This window comes from Sinohyriopsis cumingii, chromosome 4 (assembly GCF_028554795.1).
Source record: "Sinohyriopsis cumingii isolate HCF-2022 chromosome 4, ASM2855479v2, whole genome shotgun sequence".
In the NCBI taxonomy this organism is placed as follows: Eukaryota; Metazoa; Mollusca; class Bivalvia; order Unionida; family Unionidae; genus Sinohyriopsis; species Sinohyriopsis cumingii.
In genome coordinates, this window is record NC_142964.1 from 6,024,772 (window position 1) to 6,043,542 (window position 18,771).

Consider the following 18,771-nt stretch of genomic DNA (forward strand, 5'->3'; position numbering starts at 1 on the left):
TATCATTTAAATTATTCCCTCCAGTCACTCAGTACATGTTTTTCACTCAAATTTTTTCCATTCACTTATAAAGTATCCCTTAATTACATAAATTTAATCTGTCCATTCATAAGGTATCCCTTTTTTACTCAAATGTATTCCCTCCCATTATACAGTATTCTTTTTCCCTCAAATTTATTCCATCCACTCAAAAAGTATCCCTTCATGATTCATATTGATTTCCTACAGTCATACGATATTCCTTTTAAACTCAAATTTATTCCCTCCTGTCATACTCCTAATATAATGCCTTGTCTTGATTATGAACAAAACTAAATTTCAAACTAAGTCAGACAACTAATCTAAGTCCCATAACTCATGTAATCACAAAATTTGTATGACAACTCAAAATTAGCAGATTTTTTATATCTGGTGTGTGTGTGTGTGTGTGTGTGATTTGGATTTTTAACGTAGCTTTAACAATCTTTCAGTCATATCGCTATGATGTTTGCAACATGGGAGTTCACAGTGATGTGTAGCACTGGGGCATCATGCTGCAGACATGCAGCACGATGTCCAACCCAGTCACATTATCCTGGCACCTGGCCAACCAGTCCTAACACTAACCTCTTATTGCTGAGCACCAAGCAAGTCGGCTGTTAGTACCATTTTTGTAAGTCTTTGATACGACTCAGCCAGGGATCAAACCCACGACCTCCCACATTCGAGGCGGATGCTCTAACCACTAGGCCACTGGATAAGTTTTTATCCCTGGTACATAGAGTAGCATTTACAAAGAATTTCTACATTTTCTGTACCTTATATAAATGTTATCCCAGACAGATTACTTCTACAACTAATAGCCATACCTGATGAACAAATAAAAACTGTTTATATAGGACATTCATTTTCATGCTTCAGTAAATTCACCAGTGGTGAACCAAGTACATGTGTCATTTATGAAGCAATCAGCATCAACATAATTATTATGTATCACCTATGTTATACTTCAGCTCTCTGCATTTCTAGAGATTTTGTTTCTTCCACTAAACATTTCAGCAGTTGAAAGCTAGAATAGGTCTTAACTTGAATTCCTGAAACTTCTTTTCAACCAGTCTAGTGTCAGTCCTTTCTATTTAAGGCAGAGAGAGAAGACAAAAGGGCAAAGAGTCACATAGAGGTTATTATATTTCATATTAAATATTGTTCACTGCAGTCATATAGGAAGTTATGCCATATATGGAATGTAATGACTCCTTTCACCTGTGATGAATGATGTAGGAAATATTGATAATTTCCTGGAATTCAAGATAAGACCATTTCTTCCTTTTAACTGCCAAATGTTGGAACCATCTTTGATATTCTTCAGCTATAACAAGATTTTCAAATTATCTGCTGTGGTGGACATATTGGATGTCAGCTTCCCAAGCTGATGTGACTATCTAATCAGGAGTAGTAGTGATAACAAAATTTTCAAATTATCTGCTGTGGTTGATATATTGCATGTCAGATTTCCATTCAGGAGTTGCAATAACAAGGTTTTCAAGATGGTTATTGTGGTGGCCATATTGGGCACAAGATCTGTACCATTTTCCTTTAGGACCAACCAGACACCATAAGATGACTTTTAGCGCAAACCCCAAGCTGACGTGACTATCTAATCAGGAGTAGTAGTGATAACAAGATTTTCATGATGGCCACCATGATGGATATCAGACTGGCATCATTTTCATTTAAGACCAAATAGACATCATAAAAAGTCTTCTGCTGAAACGCCCATGTTAATATACTTTCCAAAAAGTGCAATAACAAGATTTTCAAGATGGTCCCTGTAGTGGCCATATTGGATATCAGATCAGCTCCATTTTCATTTAGTATCATCTAGACATCATATAAAGTCTTTTAATGAAAACCCAGTGCTGATATGACCATCCAATCAGAAGAAATAGCAATACAAAGATTTTCAAGAAGACCACTGTGGTGGCCATATCAGTCCTATTTTCGTAACAGACAATCTAGACATCATAAGATGTCTTTTAGAGAAAACCCAATGCTGATATGACAATCCATTCAGGAGAAGTAGGTATAAACAATATATCAACCACAGCAGATAATTTGAAAATTTTGTTATCACTACTACTCCTGATTAGATAAACATGTAAAATACTATACAGCAGAAAGTCAATTAAACTTTGTCAGACTACCAAAACATTCAGCAATCATCATTTTTGTTTTTCCAGAAATACTAAACTGTCTTTTGTCTGTGTTACAAAAACAATAGTAAGAAAAACACACAAATACACAAACACACACACACGTATTAATATGTGATGCATTGGTGAAAATGCATTCCTTAAGAGAAAACATTTGTGGGGTGGTGGTGGGGTGAACAGTACCCATCCCCACTCCAAGAACATTTTTTTAAAGACATTTTGATAATTTTGATAATCATACATATACCTACCCTGTCTGTTGCAAGATGTTAAGTTTGGAAAATATGAAGAAAAAAAACAGAAATCCTAACCTTGTTTTCCTCGTAGACTACAACTTCTTTCTCTGTGGGAATGTCCCAGACCCGTACACTATTGTCATCTGCGCCTGAGAACAGGTGCAACCGGTCGATCAGGAATTTTGTCACATGAACAGGTCTGAAAATAGGAAACAAGTCAATTTTATTTTCTTAAAGTTGTTCCTTTCAAACATGGGTAGAACCCTGGGAAGGCATTTTTAATGTGTAGTAGCCAGTCACTGATGCAGTCGTAAGTTCCTCAGCCTTTCCTGCCATATGCAAGTTAAAGTACCCCCCCTTGTAAATATTTTGAAATGCCCACTAGCATATGTATATTATTCAGTGTTCATACAGAATTCTGAATGATAAATCCAAAGTGATTTCCCTAACTTTCAAAGAACACAAACATAGACTTCCAAGACCTATTTTAGCTAAAATTTTTATAAAAATTATGTTATATGAGAAAACAATGAACGCAAAATTCTACAACATTGTTTAGTGATAAAATGATATTGAATGAGTCATCAGAAGAAAGAAACCAGGAAAACTTGACTACATCTGAATCTAACAAACAACCTTGGACAATTTTAGTTGTGATTAGGGAAAGAAATTAAAATGTTTGGGTTTATTTCAATTGTCAAAGACTTTTAAAGACCTCAGGGTAATCTGTTCGATTATCCTAAATTTTCAAGGTCTTGAAAATGCTACCTCATTTTTCCCAAGCTGTCAAAGACCTTCAAAGACTGTATGAACCCTGTTATTACATTAAAATAATCTTACTGACATGAATCAATGTCTTGTCATCAATATCACCAACAGTGCTAAATGTAGTCACTTAGATCCTTTAAGTTCAAAGTCCGATGGCTTCATACACTACAAATGACGCATGTTCTAAAGAGTGATTTGAAATTATCAATTATCATTCATTCAATTATGAGGGGCCATGAGTGGTCTACAGTGCTCACCATTACGGATTATTGCCATCTCACTTCTGTCCGCATGGGGTCAAGTCTCGAGATCGTCCAATGTGGGTACGTGAGAAAGCTTATCAGTAGCTTCTCGTGAGTTGGTGGTTCTTTCCAGGGTTTTCCCGGATTCTTCCTCCACCATTTATACTGACCAGCATGTATAGCCTATCCTGTGCTGAAAAATAGCATTAAACCCTACAACAACATCATTCAGTTATGAAACCTCTGCTATTAGTTAACTGCTTGACTACAACTGGAGCTTCTGCGTGGGTTTGAGTCTCGGATTCAGCCAATGTGGGTATGTGAGAAAGCTTGCCAGTAGTTTCTCGAGGGTCGGTGGTTCTTTCCGGGGGTTTTCCTGCGTTCTTCCTCCACCATTAATACTGGCTGCCACGTATAGCCTATCGTGTGCTGAAAAATGGCTTTAAACCCAACAACAAAAACAATAACTGGAGCTATTAAAAACCAAGCTCCATGTCAGATGGCTTTGTGTAATATGAATGACACCTAAACACACAGGCATTAAAAATGTCACTTTCGAAATGATTTTACTGTCTAAATATATAAACAAAATAAATATTTATTTGTATGAAAAGTTTGCATAATTTTATCCTTTTTGTAATGAAAAGGACTAAGACAATAGTCCTTTTTGTGATGATTCTGGAAATATTTTAAGACAGAGCTAAAACTTAAACATAAGTAAACTTTTTAATAAAAACAAAAATAGACCTTAAAGGTAGTCAACCATACCTTACGACAATATATACATCATTTAAACAATGTTGCAAAACAGAAAGCAGGTTTATTGCTATATATACATCCCTATTGTGAGTTTAACTTTTGTCCATGATGGCAAATAAGATAATGATCAACTATATACAACTTGTTTACTTTGATTTGAGTTCAGGACATTGGTTTTTCACTTGTAAAAAACTAGGATCTACCTGACTGTCATGTTTACTAAAATTTAAGAAAAAAAACCTGACCATGTTTACAACTTACACTGTTCTGGAAATGAACTTCTGACACACATCCTGGTCATCTTTTTGTGTCTCAGTCTTTCTTATAAGGTTGTTTTAATCAAATGTATGTATTAATATCATTAACATCAGTTGTGTTCAGATTAAATTTCAGAGGAATCTAATATTTAAATTATTCATTGGAATTGCAAAGTGCTTGTTGACTTTGGACTAAATCGCTATTTTGGGAACATTGTGAATTTATCTGAGGACAATCTGGATTATATCCTCAAGATACATCAAGACTGTTGGCACATCAGCTCATCTAAGACTATAGGCACATCAGCATATTCAATATTGGAATTCATTTGGAACACTCTATACTTTTGGATTTGTGATAGAACTCTAATGATTATTTTGGGATTTAACTCACAATAATCCAGGTTCCTTTAAAATTTTGACTTTGAAATCTAGGGTAATTAATTAGATTCAGATGTAGTCAAGTTTTCCTGGTTTCTTTCTTTTTTAGGTGCTTGTTTAAGGCCAGACTGTCATAACAATAATGTTGATACAAGAACAGATACTGTGCACAGTTCCTTCACTGATGTCCATGTGTACTGGGCTGTTTGCAAAGATTTGCTCAGATGTTTCCAAAGGTTGTTGTTGTTGTTGTAGGGTTTAACACCATTTTTCAGCACAAGATAGGCTATACATAGCGGCCAGTATAATTGGTGGAGGAAGAACCCTGGAAAACCCCGGGAAGAACCACCAACCCAAGAGAAGCTACTGGCAGGCTTTCTCACGTACCAACGTTAGCCGAGGCTGAGACTCGAACTCACGCAGACAGAGGTGTTTGGAAAGGTCATTTAGTTGGTATTATAATAGCGATATCTCCTGATCCAGTGAATGAAAGTGCAAAACATTTATGTGATTCCAAACTGAAGTAAACAGCATTTAATGCTCACAGATCTAAGTGATTTCTTGATTCAAAAGTTGCTGGAAAAACATTCAAAATTAAAACTGCCGGCATTCCATTGACAGTTCAGTGATGTATCTGAATTATTTTTAATTCCTTCTGCCCACAATTTATCCTTAAATATGTCATTATTTTTTATGTGTGCCAGGATTTTTTATAGAACAACATCCTGACAATGTCATTTCATCAGGAGTTGATAAAATTATTTTTCACAACTCTGTGGAAAATAAAAGAGAAGCAACTGTGTGAATGTATCTTACTTTTAATTACAGTAAGAACAAAAAATATCTGACATCGCTAAAACAATCTCTCGAATACTCTCTTTCACTAAATGACTTGCCAGTTAGAGCAAAAAGCCTTCCCTTAACTGAAACCCTCAAAATAGTTGAAACTTGAAAAATAAATTAGTACGTTCTACTGACTTTACATAAACAGTTACCATAGAAACAATTACAAGGCAGGTCCATCTGCAAACTGAATACCATCTCAAAAGACACCATCAAATCTTGGTCTATGCAGTTTGCAAGGAGTGATTAGTAGAACAAACAACACAGACCCTGATCTGACAACACATTATGTGAAGGCAGATCTGGATCTATGCTGATTGCAGTTGGACCAGACCTGTAAGTATATGTGGTATTTCTTTCACTGTTGATCCCTGTGACATCTCAAGTCTACTTGGACCATATGCTAGTCAAGTCAATGAAAGACAATGACATGTTAACTTACTTTTGGAGTTTTTGATAAACAAAAGCCATCTATAGCTTCTTACCTTTGATGACCTTTAAAAACTCTGAGAAGTGTCTTCCCTGATACATCAAACAGACGAATAATACCCTCATCTCCACCAGCGACCAGAAGTTTTCCATCGTTGCGAAAACTGCCACTATATGTTACTTCTTTAAAGCGAGAAATACTTTTCAGAATCTGCAAGGATATTGGACTGTACACCTGGACCTAAAAAGATACATATTTTTGTTTTTTGTTTTTGTTTTATTAATATATACATGACTAACTTTCATCCAATGAAAAAGTAAACTTGCAATGATTTCCAATAACCTGATATTAATTAAGAAACCTATTTTATATGTCAGCATTTATCCCTCCAATCTTCATCTAAAAGTTAGCAAACTGATAAATCAGAAATTTCATGGAGAACTAAATTTTTGTACGGGTAAAAAATATTCAGGAAATTAAATCCACAATGAAATATAAGTGGAATGTTTAGAAATGCGATGACCCAATATACTGTCCATGGGATGCATAGAGCAGGGCACAATGACCCAATATACTGTTCACGGGATGCTAAAAGCAGGGCACAATGCCCTCCAACATTTTTAAGGGAAAATGAAAATAATAATACCATATATATTCATTTATAAGTTAATTCAAATGGCAAACAACAAAGATCCTGAGTTGCCATGGCATACTGCACCTGCAGACCAGGGTCTATGTTGTTGGTTTTACTGATTACTCTTTACAAACTGCACAAAGAACTGCCAGCGCATTATGTGATGGCAGATATGTGTCTATGCAGTTTGCAGTTGGACTCATGAGTACAGTGGCATCCAGTTTGCAGTTGGACTCATGAGTACAGTGGCATCCAGTTTGCAGTTGGACTCATGAGTGCAGTGGCATCCAGTTTGCAGTTGGTCTCATGACTCGTGAGTACAGTGGCATCCAGTTTGCAGTTGGACTCATGAGTACAGTGGCATCCAGTTTGCAGTTGGACTCATGAGTGCAGTGGCATCCAGTTTGCAGTTGGTCTCATGACTCGTGAGTACAGTGGCATCCAGTTTGCAGTTGGACTCATGAGTACAGTGGCATCCAGTTTGCAGTTGGACTCATGAGTGCAGTGGCATCCAGTTTGCAGTTGGTCTCATGACTCGTGAGTACAGTGGCATCCAGTTTGCAGTTGGACTCATGAGTGCAGTGGCATCCAGTTTGCAGTTGGTCTCATGACTCGTGAGTACAGTGGCATCCAGTTTGCAGTTGGACTCATGAGTACAGTGGCATCCAGTTTGACTTATATGTAAGTATATATGGTACATAATGCACTAAAGGTGTTATAAAAAGATACTCTGTTTGCCCTGGCCATATTATAACTTGGAACCTAGTAAAAATCCTAGATTGGAACAATCCTGCTTCAAGCGGGGTGACTAAGGAATCGATCTACATCCATGCGCACAAACTGACACCAAACAGGGATGGTGGCCATTACAGCCTGCTGCATATATGAGACAATCTTTTAACATTGCTCAACATTCCACTGAGTAATGTTAACAGTCAGTAGAAATTAAATGAGTCTGCTGATGAAGTCCTTAGCGTGAGTACAAAAGCTAACAACATGGTCATAAAAGAAGATAATCCTACTTGCTTCAATAGTTTTGTCACCTTAACTTTGTAGTCTGCAATGTTCGATCATGATTTCCTAGAACATTTACTTCACTGCAATAAAAATTTCGTCAGGTGCTCAAATAACTGGTGAAAATGATGACATTTGAATATTTGGCAGACCGTGGAATTTTCCATTCCAGATCTTGCTCCCATTTAACTTTTGTATATGATCAACATATACCAGTACATTAAATACAGTAAAGATTGTTTATAATGTTCACAGGGGATTGGAATTTGAAAATGTTATAACAGAGAAATGTTCTATTTAAATTCAACTAGTTTTTTTTCTTCTTTAAAATGTTTGTGTACTGTCTACATCAACGAAATTGGACCAATACATAGTAAAAAATTTATAATGGCATGGTTACTATCCAAATTCATATTAATGGTAAAAACAATACTTTTCAACAGCATACATCTGTACAAATACATTTTATCATTAAACAGAAAATAATACACCAGTCAGTTTTAACAGCCAAATAAAGTGTACACGTACCAGCTAGTCAACATTAACAATCATTACTATGCAGAAATGTCTTTATTCAATAACTTAACAACTATTTGGATGGAAAGAAATTGTCAATAATCATGTCTTTATATTTATCAATATGAAATCTTTGGTTGTATGCTTTTTTCCGATCACATGCAAATGTTCATAAAGAATATTAGGTGTGTTGTGGCCAGAGGCTGGTACTGACTTGTTATCCTCATCATTTCCAGTACCAGAAACATCTGATTCTTCTGGAAATCACTAATTTCACAAACAATATCCTACATTATTGGTATCACAGATGTGGCACTATCAAAAATAACATAATCCAAGAAATCAACATCCTCTTTACCAGACCCAGTTAGACACCAGAGTAAAGGAAGCAGCAGGATTGCTGATGCTGGTAATAATAATAATAATAATAATGATGAAGACTTTGTATAACACCTAATCTTTAGAAGCTCTAAGCACTTTACTACATTAGACAACACCTGTAAGATAAAAAACATAAATAATGATATGATTACAAACACAAACACCATAAAATTAGAAAACATAAATAAAAACATGCTGAGAATATTTAAGGTAGGAAACATTATTAGGTCTTTAAGTTTGTTCTTGCAGTCGAAATAAGTGAGTTTTGAGAGCACTCTTGAATGTGATCACTGTGTCTTTGTGTTTAAGTTCAGTGGGCAATTCATTCCACGTTGCTGGGCCCTGGTATGCAAAAGAACGCTGTCCATATGACTTTGTTTTCATAGTGGGAATAATGAGTATATGATTGTCGTAAGACGAGCGTAAGTATCTTGCTGGTGTGTACACATGGGTGAGGTCAGATAGGTAGTTGGACTAAGAGTCAGTCAGTGAAATGTAGCACAGAGAAGAAATTTTGTATTTGATTCTGGATCGAATGGATAGCCAGTGTAGGATACAGAGCAGCGGGGAGGTGTACTCTGATCGTGGTACTCTAAGTATGATCCGAGCAGATGTGTTTTGAACTTTTTGAAGATTTTGGAGTAGATATTGAGATGAACCAGACATAATTGAGTTACAATAAAGTACTAATGAACACACAAGTGTTTTAGTGGCATCAACTGAAAGATATTTGTGAATGGAGCTGATGCGTCTCAGCTCAAGATATGCAGCCTTGCATATGTTCATGACATGTTGGTGCAATGTGAGAGTACTGTCCAGAGTAACACCTAGGTTTCATACTGACTGTGAATTTAATGTTGGTGTTGCTGATATTTATTGTTTGAGGTAAAGGATGTGAATGAGAAAGTCTTTGTGTTGTAATCAGAATGGCCTCAGTTTTATCATCATGCATCTGCAGCTTGTTACATCATCCATGATTTCACATCAGTAATGACATCTGATTGCTCACTAAACTCTAATCTAGCAAAACAGTTTATAACACAATCTGTGGAAATATAACTTGGTGCATGATAGATACCTAGTGTACCCAATACATTTAGCTCACCCTCAATTTTCATGAATGCCCTTCTTCCAATCCTCATTCTATTTGTAGCTTTATCATTATGACCAAACAGAAGTCAAAATTTAGAGTCATTTTTCAAAACAGTCAGAATTCAAAATGAACACAAGAAAGATTTACTTCCAGTGGTACTAAATTAGCCAACACATATGATGATTGTTAAAGGATATTTTAAAATTATTTTGTAAAAAAGGTACAAAACAAAACAAGTCTTCCTGCAAATGAAACAGCAACATGTGATTTTAAATAATTCCAAATATAAATAAGGCATAATTATCCTCTTTAAACTAATAGTTCCTAAATACAATTTAAAAGGACACCTTTAAGAATAAAGATCTGTTGTTTTTGTTCTTGTTCTGGGGTTTAATGCCATTTCAAAGTGCAAGATAGGCTATGCATGGCACAAGTATACCTGGGAGGACTCCAGAAAACCCAGGTAAGAAAACCCGAGCCACTGGAAGCTTTTGGCGAGCTTTCTCACACACCCACATTGGCTGAGCCTAGACATAAATCCACACAGGCTGACAGAGGTGAGATAGCAGTGATTGGTAAAGGCAAACACTTTAGACCACTTGGCCACCCGGTCCAGTGTTGTATTACAGCGCAGTTTAGGAACTTAATAGTATGTGCATAAGATCAAGGTGAAGAAAAAGCAAGATAGGCAGCCAGTTTGTAGCACTCTTGGTCCCAGAACAACATCAAATGTCACATGTTAAATACATAATACCCTGTCAAACTTTAACTTTAGTTGGCACAATATAGCTTGTATCATGCTGATGTACCACATGTACATACATAGATCCCATTATATATTTGCTTATAAGTTGAATCAAACTGCAAACAACAAACATCAAATATGCGGTAGCATAATGCATCTGCAGATCAGGAACTGTGTTGTTTGTTCTTCTGATTACTCCTAAGAAAAATGCACAGACAAAGATCTCCTGGTGCATTAAGCAATGGTAGATCTGGATCTGTGCAGTTTGCAGCTGGAGTCATCTTATACGTGAGTATAAAAAATTAGTATCCAGAATACTGGCAAATCAGAAACTTTAACGGCGGCACATTGAGTGCTGGCTCACAGGTTTGGTCTTATGTACCCAAACAAATCTTGACCCTGTGCACCTACCCCATCATGAGAAAACCTAAACATACTTGTACAGCATTTCATACGATGTTCATTCATTGGCGCTAGTAATGGCCAAAGTCATGAAAGGTGATGCCAATTAATATCCAGTTTAAAATAAAGTATATGGAAATGAAAACAGTCGAGGTTTATGGTAGGCCGCCGAATTGTAGCGTAAAGTGTTTGACGACTGTTAATGTAACAGGTTTTCAATGTTAAAGTCGTGCTATGGCAAGGAAAATTTAATTTTAAAATGACAGAATAGACGAAATTTATGCAAAAACATCATCTGTCATTTGTCTAATGATTTGGTAGTCATTTAATTAATGATTTGGAATGAAAAGTAATTTAGAAAACATAGATACAGTAATGATTGTTTATGATGTTCTTGGATAAACCATTTTCTTGGTTAAAGCATTTGAGTTTCATTTCCCCAGCCACATTCTTAATTATTATGTATTCCAAAGGCTATCTTAAAACATTACTTTCTTACAATGTTTAATTGGTTATAGCATATGAGCTGTGTTGTCTGCCTGTGAAAATTAGCTCAATTATAACTTATTCATTACTGACACACCAAAGCCAGATGAACAAGGCAGTTATTTATATAAGAAAGGCATAATAAATAGGGAATCAGGTAACATGATTGGCACATATCATCCATAATCAGTACATGACAAATGCAAATTAGAGGTGCCAGGTGTTTATGTCTCTGTTTGTTTTTTTTTGTTGGTATTTTTAATGTAGCTGTAACAATTTTAGTCCTAGCGCTATGATGTCTGCAATGTGGCAGTTTATAGTGATGTCTAGCACTAGGGCATCATCATGCAGACAGGTAGTATCATGTCCCACCGAATCACACTATCCTGAGACCAGGAAGACAGGTAACATAGACGTATACGACTATGGGAACCGCTCCGGTGGCCTAGTGGTTAGAGCATCCACCTCAGATGCGGAGGTTGTGGGTTTGATATGGCTGAAACATTGTTAAAGCTACGTTAAAAATTCAAATCAAGCACACATACACACACATCTATGGGTCACAAAATGGCATCCTAAACAAACAAGTTACCAACAAGGGTTATGTTGTGACCTTGACCTTGAGGGCAGGGGTTATGACAGTGAATACACAAAAAACTGTCAAGCCAACATATTTAACATACCTAAGGTTCATTAAAACATCTTTGCTTATTCAAAAATTATACCTGTACATTAAAAGAAGTCACTGATATATATATATATATATATATATATATATATATATATATATATATATATATATATATATATATATATATATATATATATATATATATATATTTTTTTTCCTTGCCACCTTGCCATGATCCTGACCTTGAGGTAGGGGGGATGACTATGGCATATACGTATAGCATGCATACTTATAGCAAATCGAATCAAACTTTTAAAAAAATAAAACTTAAAATTTCCAGTTTGTCAAATAGTACTTTTTCTAAGCTTTTATTTAAGTTTTTGTCCACTTAAGCATACTTCACTATATATAACTTGTGGAACCTACAATGTATGTTGTGTTTCTCTCCTTCTTTATGCATTCCTTACAAGCATCATATCCGCTACAAAAACCAATTACGAGATAAGCTTATCATTGTGCCCTATCCCATGGTGAGGTCTCCAGAGTGTAAGGGAGTGCAAATAGCTGGCTAATCAAGTGTTAATTTCATCACAAGATATCTGAATGATAAAGATGAATATGACATGATATACTGTTACAAAGAATTGCAATGTAAATTCCAGATAACAGATGTATTACAGTGATAAGGTGAATATGAAATGATATACTGTAACACTGAAAAGATATAAGGATTTTTGCAAGCAAATGATACAACAGCTGAATGTGTGGAAAGAACATTTCCTAGCCCTCTGACTAAACTTGTATAGTTTTAAAAAAATTATTATCAGATGATAAGCTTAATGATACCGTACATCTACGTCTAACTGCAAACTGCAAAGACCCAGATGTACCTTCGCATAATGCGCTGGCAGATCTGGGTATAAGCAGTTTGTGAGGAGTAATCAGATTTTGGTTGAGGAGACACTGATCTACCAGATGAAATATTGGACTTACTTTTACTGATCCTCTTGCTGAATATTATCAACAATTAAACAAACTGGAAGATGACCTCAACAACCGTTGTGGAGATGATTTTATAGAAATTATTAAAAAAAATTGCAATGAAAAGGTTGATGCTTTCTTTAAAGCCAATGGCATAAAAGAAATGTTTGTCTGTGCCATGATTACATTAGGAAACAGCAACTTTGGAAGCATGATATAACTCTAGAATATGGTAGGAGCAGTTAGATTATACTACATCAGAACGAAGTCATAATAGAGGCATCCGTTTAAAACTAGACATAAAGCAACCACAAGAAGCACAAAAACCACCAAAAAGGTGTCGACATCACAAGTTGAACTTCCATCTTATATAAGTAAATACCAAGCTACTCACAGTATCAGGATTCAAAGACACAGTGCTAAAAGTGGCAGCACATGAACCTGGCAGTCTCCGAATGAAAGATATCCTTGACTGCAACAAGGCACTTTAGACGTACCATGATGCACTATCATTTACCACTGCCACAGAGCTTGATGAAAAAGGAAAAAGTTGACTGATGCAAAATACAAAACTACATGCCTGGAGATACAAGCCAACACTGCAGACATGGAGTTGGTATGCAAGGATCAACTTAAGTTTTCCAACAAAGGGCTTTGTGCGACTAGTTTACTGCTGTTCAGGAGACCATCAACAAAGTTCTACACGAGTACAAAACATTTTGCAAAAAAATGTGATTTCTCCTTCACGATCAAGAGATTAGCCTTGATTCTCATAGTCATGGGGTTTATCATAAGCCTGATTGTGAGGAGGAGGTGCCATCTATTATTGTCCCAGCAACCAAACCTGCTTCCATCAAAACGAAATTAATGGGTACAAGAGCAACTGGCCAGAATGCAGAAAGCACTCAGAGAAAATGCTTTGGTGACACTGCCTGCTATTATTGTGTTGTTCTTACTTTTTAAAAAAGGCAATATCTCTGAGGGATAGCCAGAAATTTGGTATTGCACGCTATCAGAACAGTGGTCAATCTTTTTCCATTTATATCCTCTCACCATGTGGACAAGTGCAGAAAGTAAAGCTAGTGCAAAAAATGAAAACAACCACAAACCAAAATACCAATAATAACTAATGCTGTTTTTTCCACTCCATGGCCTTTGGCTTCTTTTGAGACTTGTGCTGGTGCTTGAACGCATGTTTTTGCCACTGATGCATGAAGCATTATAATCACTGTTGCTTGGAATAATAATGAATCCATCCCCAGAACAAAATCTATATAAGTTTTGGTGACGTAAAGTGCACTTCTTCATTGTTGATTGCATTTTCATTTTTTGGGGGAGAAACCATTGTTGGACCACACAGATATTCCCTACCATTTATTACAAAGGACTTATCTGAGCCTGCAAGCCCAGGACTGCCTATGTGCACACCCAAATGCTATCTTTAAGTCCTCTTTGCCAACAGGTGTAAACCCTTGTGACATGTCCATCATGAAGAATGCAACACTGCTGCTGCTGACCTCACTGCCAAGTTGAACCTATGTATGTAACTACATACTGCCTCACTTTATCAGCATCACTTTATCAGCATAGTCCAGTAAACATCCAGTGGTCTTCATCCAAGACAGTGCTAATATATGTTACTATCCATGTTTACTGACATCTTTGAAATTCTCTAAAACAATACTTTTGTATATCCAGGGATTACATCATATACTGTGCCCAGTCAACTGTGCTTCTGTTTTCTTCAATTCCTTATTGATGTCAAATTCTCTACAAGAAATCTAATAGCTACACTCAAGCAAGTATTTCCAGTTTATTTGCCAAGCAGTACCCTTTAGCTGGAATGGGTAGTACTACCCATGACATTACCTACTTTGTCACAATGGACATTAAGTAGTACTACCCATGACATTGCCTACTTTGTCACAACAGACATTAAGTAGTACTACCCATGACATTGCCTACTTTGTCACAATGGACATTAAGTAGTACTACCCATGACATTGCCTACTTTGTCACAATGGACATTAAGTAGTACTACCCATGACATTGCCTACTTTGTCACAATGGACATTAAGTAGTACTACCCATGACATTGCCTACTTTGTCACAATGGACATTAAGTAGTACTACCCATGACATTGCCTACTTTGTCACAATGGACATTAAGTAGTACTACCCATGACATTGCCTACTTTGTCACAATGGACATTAAGTAGTACTACCCATGACATTGCCTACTTTGTCACAATGGACATTAAGTAGTACTACCCATGACATTGCCTACTTTGTCACAATGGACATTAAGTAGTACTACCCATGACATTGCCTACTTTGTCACAATGGACATTAAGTAGTACTACCCATGACATTGCCTACTTTGTCACAACAGACATTAAGTAGTACTACCCATGACATTGCCTACTTTGTCACAATGGACATTAAGTAGTACTACCCATGACATTGCCTACTTTGTCACAATGGACATTAAGTAGTACTACCCATGACATTGCCTACTTTGTCACAATGGACATTAAGTAGTACTACCCATGACATTGCCTACTTTGTCACAATGGACATTAAGTAGTACTACCCATGACATTACCTACTTTGTCACAACGGACATTAAGTAGTACTACCCATGACATTGCCTACTTTGTCACAATGGACATTAAGTAGTACTACCCATGACATTACCTACTTTGTCACAACGGACATTAAGTAGTACTACCCATGACATTACCTACTTTGTCACAACGGACATTAAGTAGTACTACCCATGACATTGCCTACTTTGTCACAACGGACATTAAGTAGTACTACCCATGACATTACCTACTTTGTCACAACGGACATTAAGTAGTACTACCCATGACATTACCTACTTTGTCACAATGGACATTAAGTAGTACTACCCATGACATTACCTACTTTGTCACAACGGACATTAAGTAGTACTACCCATGACATTGCCTACTTTGTCACAATGGACATTAAGTAGTACTACCCATGACATTGCCTACTTTGTCACAATGGACATTAAGTAGTACTACCCATGACATTGCCTACTTTGTCACAATGGACATTAAGTAGTACTACCCATGACATTGCCTACTTTGTCACAATGGACATTAAGTAGTACTACCCATGACATTGCCTACTTTGTCACAACGGACATTAAGTAGTACTACCCATGACATTGCCTACTTTGTCACAATGGACATTAAGTAGTACTACCCATGACATTGCCTACTTTGTCACAACAGACATTAAGTAGTACTACCCATGACATTGCCTACTTTGTCACAATGGACATTAAGTAGTACTACCCATGACATTGCCTACTTTGTCACAATGGACATTAAGAACCATATAAGTACTTACTTATAGGTCAAGTCAAACAGCAAACAACAAAAATGCTGATCTGCTGTAACATAATGTACCTGCAAAACAGGTTCTCAGTTGTTTGTTCTACTCATTACTCCTATTTAAAAAAACTGCAAAGACCCAGAACTGCTAGCACATTATGCATTGGCAGATCTGGGTCAGTGTAGTTTGCAGTTGGACTCATAAGAAAGTATATATGGCACTGTTGAAGGAGAAGGTCTTAAGAGTCTACTGAACCATGATACAATTCTGAATCAAGAAAGCATTTATTGAAGGGATATACTGTACCCATGTATCACACTGCTGATGAACAAGTTAAAGAAGATATATCAAAAGGTGGATATAAACCTCATATTCAGTAAAAACAAGTCTATAATTAATTTATTAAATGATCTAATTCAAAGTTTTAAATTAATTAAGTTATAGTCTAGTAATAATATAATTTCAACTGCACATGACCCAGTAAAACACACTAAGACATCATGACGGAAATATCAAGATTATCACAAACTACATGTTGTCATCTCAGCCAATGAAAACTTTCTCATACTGGAAAATATATGCATGTTATAATAGATTCATGTTATGCGTATTTACTGAAATTACTGCTGTCAATACATCTACAAAACAACTACCAGAACGTAATACCATATTAAACCAATTACAAGCCCATGCTTGACAATGAGCAAATCCACAACTTTTTCAAAATGTATGGCAATTATTAAAGGATATTTCTTTGTTGATAAACAAGTCCCCCACCACCCTATTTTTGTAAATATTTATTAGGCTATCTTCCTGGTCTTATCATGGGAGAAAAATTGTGAAGGGGAAAGGGTTACTGTTTAAGGGATAAAAAAGCAATAGATATAATACAACATAAAACAAATTCTGTGTTTCTCTGTTTATGAAAGGACAAAACATGACAATCTATTTTTAAAAAATTCAGCAGTTAAAATTTACAATACAGATCTACAAATACAGGAAAATAAAACTCTGATGTCTGTTAATTGCACTATTTAATGCTATAGTTACCTACCCTTGCAGAATTTGTGACTGCAAAGTAATTGCATTGTTTAATGCTATAGTTACTTACCCTTGTAGAGTTTGTGACTGCAAAGTAATTGCACTATTTAATGCTATAGTTACCTACCCTTGTAGAATTTGTGACTGCAAAGTAATTGCATTATTTAATGCTATAGTTACCTACCCTTGTAGAATTTGTGACTGCAAAGTAATTGCATTATTTAATGCTATAGTTACCTACCCTTGTAGCATTTGTGACTGCAAAGTGATTGCATTATTTAATGCTATAGTTACCTACCCTTGTAGAATTTGTGACTGCAAAGTAATTGCACTATTTAATGCTGTAATTACTTACCCTTGTAGAATTTGTGACTGCAAAGTAATGTGGTTCAACAGGACAGAAATCTATGTGTGTGATCGCTCCATACTCTTTCTTTGTTACTGGAATCTACATCAAAAGATAATAAATTGTTATATTCCAATGAAGAAAGAGAAAAACAAGCATATTATGAACACCCCATGTGTAATAGCTTTCAATGTATAATACTGAAATTTCTGCAAAATTATGCAGAAACCACTTTTTTCTTTCATTTAGTGACCTTGACCATTAATCTTTTAATCTCAAAATCAACAGCCTTCATCCTTACCCAAGTGCAAGCCATTCGCAAAATTTGGTTGAGGTATGTCATTATAACTAGTGTTATTGTGGAAACCATTTATGTATTCTTTCAGTAATGGTAACTATGACCTTTGACCATTGACTCCAAAATCAAAGGGTTCTTCCTTACATCAAATCCATGCCATCCACAAATTTTTATTAACTGTACTAATGAAGATCTTAAGTTCTTGTTTGAAACCAGGTTTGTTGTTTCAATGTGACCTTGAACTTTGTAATTTAAGCCCAACGTCAATGTGACTCCAAGCAAAAGCAACTGAAATTATTGTGTGGGAACCATTTTCTTCTTTCAGTCAGTGACCTTGAAATCAATATAAATCAATAGGGTTCTTCCATACCACAAGTGTAAGCAATCAGTAAAGTTTGGTAACTGGAGATGGTGAGTATAGTGTTTTTCCCAATCACAGTGACCTTGACATTTGATTTTTGGAGCCAGAAATCAACAGATTTCTTCCTTAACCCAAAGTAAAAGCCATTCTCAAAGTTTGGTAGCTGTAGCTGGTGAATAACTAAAGTTAAAGTTAGTAACAGGCAGAGAAATGGATAACATAACACATAATGATCCACTTACGGCAGATGCATAAAACAAAACAACTGAACTGAAGAATAATTATTGCACAATTATGCCTCAGCAAAGATATGTGTGCGATTGGGATTTTTATAACGTAGCTTTAACAATTTTTCAGTCACATCC

At 35.9% G+C, this 18,771-nt stretch overlaps 1 protein-coding gene across 1 annotated transcript in view; it reads right to left on the reverse strand.

The window, feature by feature from the left end:
• The window catches only part of LOC149800571 (U3 small nucleolar RNA-associated protein 15 homolog), a 141,327-nt gene that overhangs the window by 94,249 nt on the left and 28,307 nt on the right, over positions 1 to 18,771 (reverse strand). Inside the window, exons 2-4 of the mRNA XM_089954516.1 lie at positions 17,757 to 17,849; positions 6,164 to 6,348; positions 2,504 to 2,627 (exon numbers count right to left, since the gene is read on the reverse strand). Of these exons, the coding sequence (XP_089810642.1) occupies positions 2,504 to 2,627; positions 6,164 to 6,348; positions 17,757 to 17,849 (402 nt within the window). The remainder of the gene's footprint in view (positions 1 to 2,503; positions 2,628 to 6,163; positions 6,349 to 17,756; positions 17,850 to 18,771) is intronic.